At 51.3% G+C, this 1,615-nt stretch overlaps 1 protein-coding gene across 1 annotated transcript in view; it reads left to right on the top strand.

The window, feature by feature from the left end:
* The window catches only part of LOC112955751 (adhesion G protein-coupled receptor E4-like), a 19,054-nt gene that overhangs the window by 1,251 nt on the left and 16,188 nt on the right, over positions 1-1,615 (top strand). The window contains exon 2 of the mRNA XM_026049111.1: positions 1,421-1,588. Coding sequence (XP_025904896.1) covers positions 1,421-1,588 — 168 coding nt within the window. The remainder of the gene's footprint in view (positions 1-1,420; positions 1,589-1,615) is intronic.

Below are 1,615 nucleotides of genomic sequence, written 5' to 3'. Positions count from 1 at the left end.
GGGCGGGGCAGTTTGGGTGATTTTGCCCCCGTTTGGGGCGGGATTTGGGGAGAATGGGGAAGTTTGGGGAGCTGGTTTGGGGCAGATTTGGCTTTTTTGCCCGCTTTCTGGGTGGATTTGGGYGGATTTTCCTGGGATTTGGGTGGATTTTCCAGGGATTCGGGCGGATTCGGGACTGGGAGATTTTTCTTTGCTTTGAGGTGTCTTTGGGGAGAACTTGGGTGGATTTGGGTAGGGGTCAGAGGTGCTAAATTTGGGATAGATTTGGATTTTCCACCCGCTTTCCGGGTGGATTCAAGGGATGGATTTTCCAGGGATTCGGGATGGATTTTCCAGGAATTTGGGTGGATTTTCCGGGGATTCAGGCAAATTTGGGACTGGGAGATTTTTGCTTTGATTTGAGGTGTCTTTGGGGATAACTTGGGCAAATTTGGCTAAGAATCAGGGCAGATTTGACTTTTCCACCTGCTTTCTGAGTGGATTTGGGTGAATTTTCCAGGGATTTGGGCAGATTTTCCAGGGATTTGGGTAGATTCAGGACTGGGAGATTTTTGCTTTGAATAGAGATGTTTTTGGGGAGAACTAGGATGGATTTGGATAGGGATGAGAAGTGCTGAATTTGGGACAGATTTGGATTTCCTGCCCGCTTTCCGGGTGGATTCAGGAGACGGATTTTCCAGAAATCCGGGTGGAATTTYCAGGGATTCAGGTGGATTTTTCCAGAGATTCGGGTGGTTTCGGGACTGGGTGATTTTTGCTTCAATTTGAGGTGTCTTTGGGGAGAACTTGGGAGGATTTGGGTAGGAATCGGAGCAGATTCGGCTTTCCCGCCCACTTTCCAAGTGGATTTGAATGGATTTTCCAGAAATTCAGACGCATTTTCCAGGAATTCGGGCAGATTCAGGACTGGGAGATTTTTGCTTGGATTTCAGGTGTCTTTGGGGAGAACTTGAGCGAATTTGGGTAGGAATCAGAGGCGATGGATTTGGGGCAGATYTGGCTTTTCCRCCCGCTTTCCGGGTGGATTTGRGCGGATTTTCCAGGGATTTGGGCGGATTTTCCAGGGATTCGGGCGGATTCGGGACYGGGAGATTTTTGCTTTGATTTGAGGTCTTTTTGGGGAGAACTTGGGCAGATTTGGGAAGAATCGGGGCAGATTTGGCTTTTCCACCTGCTTTCTGAGTGGATTTGGGTGAATTTTCCAGGGATTTGGGCGGATTTTTCCAGGGATTTGGGTGGATTCAGGACTGGGAGATTTTTGCTTCAATTTGAGGTGTCTTTGGGGAGAATTTGGGCAGATTTGGGTCGGAATCGGAGATGCTGCATTTGGGGCAGATTTAGCTTCTCCACCCACTTTCCAGGTAGATTCGCGCGGATTTTCCGCCCAATTTGGGTCCGAATTGGGTTTTTTTTCCCGCAGGGCCGCCCCAAACCACCTCTGACCCCCTCAAACAGGGGCCGTGTGTTGGGGACCCCCCCTGCACCAACTTCTCGTGCTGCGTGGGGGGACCCGGCGCCGACCTGTCCTGCTGCTGCGGCCGCGGCTTCGTGCTCTTCGCCGTCAACRAGGAGACCCGCGTCTGCCTCGGTGAGCGGCCTTTTGGGGCCGTTTGGG

The sequence above is a fragment of the Nothoprocta perdicaria genome, unplaced genomic scaffold, assembly GCF_003342845.1.
Source record: "Nothoprocta perdicaria isolate Ctin4 unplaced genomic scaffold, notPer1 scaffold_591, whole genome shotgun sequence".
Classification (NCBI taxonomy): Eukaryota; Metazoa; Chordata; class Aves; order Tinamiformes; family Tinamidae; genus Nothoprocta; species Nothoprocta perdicaria.
The sequence above is the reverse complement of the archived record's forward strand: the minus strand, read 5'-3'. Positions and strand labels throughout refer to the sequence as shown.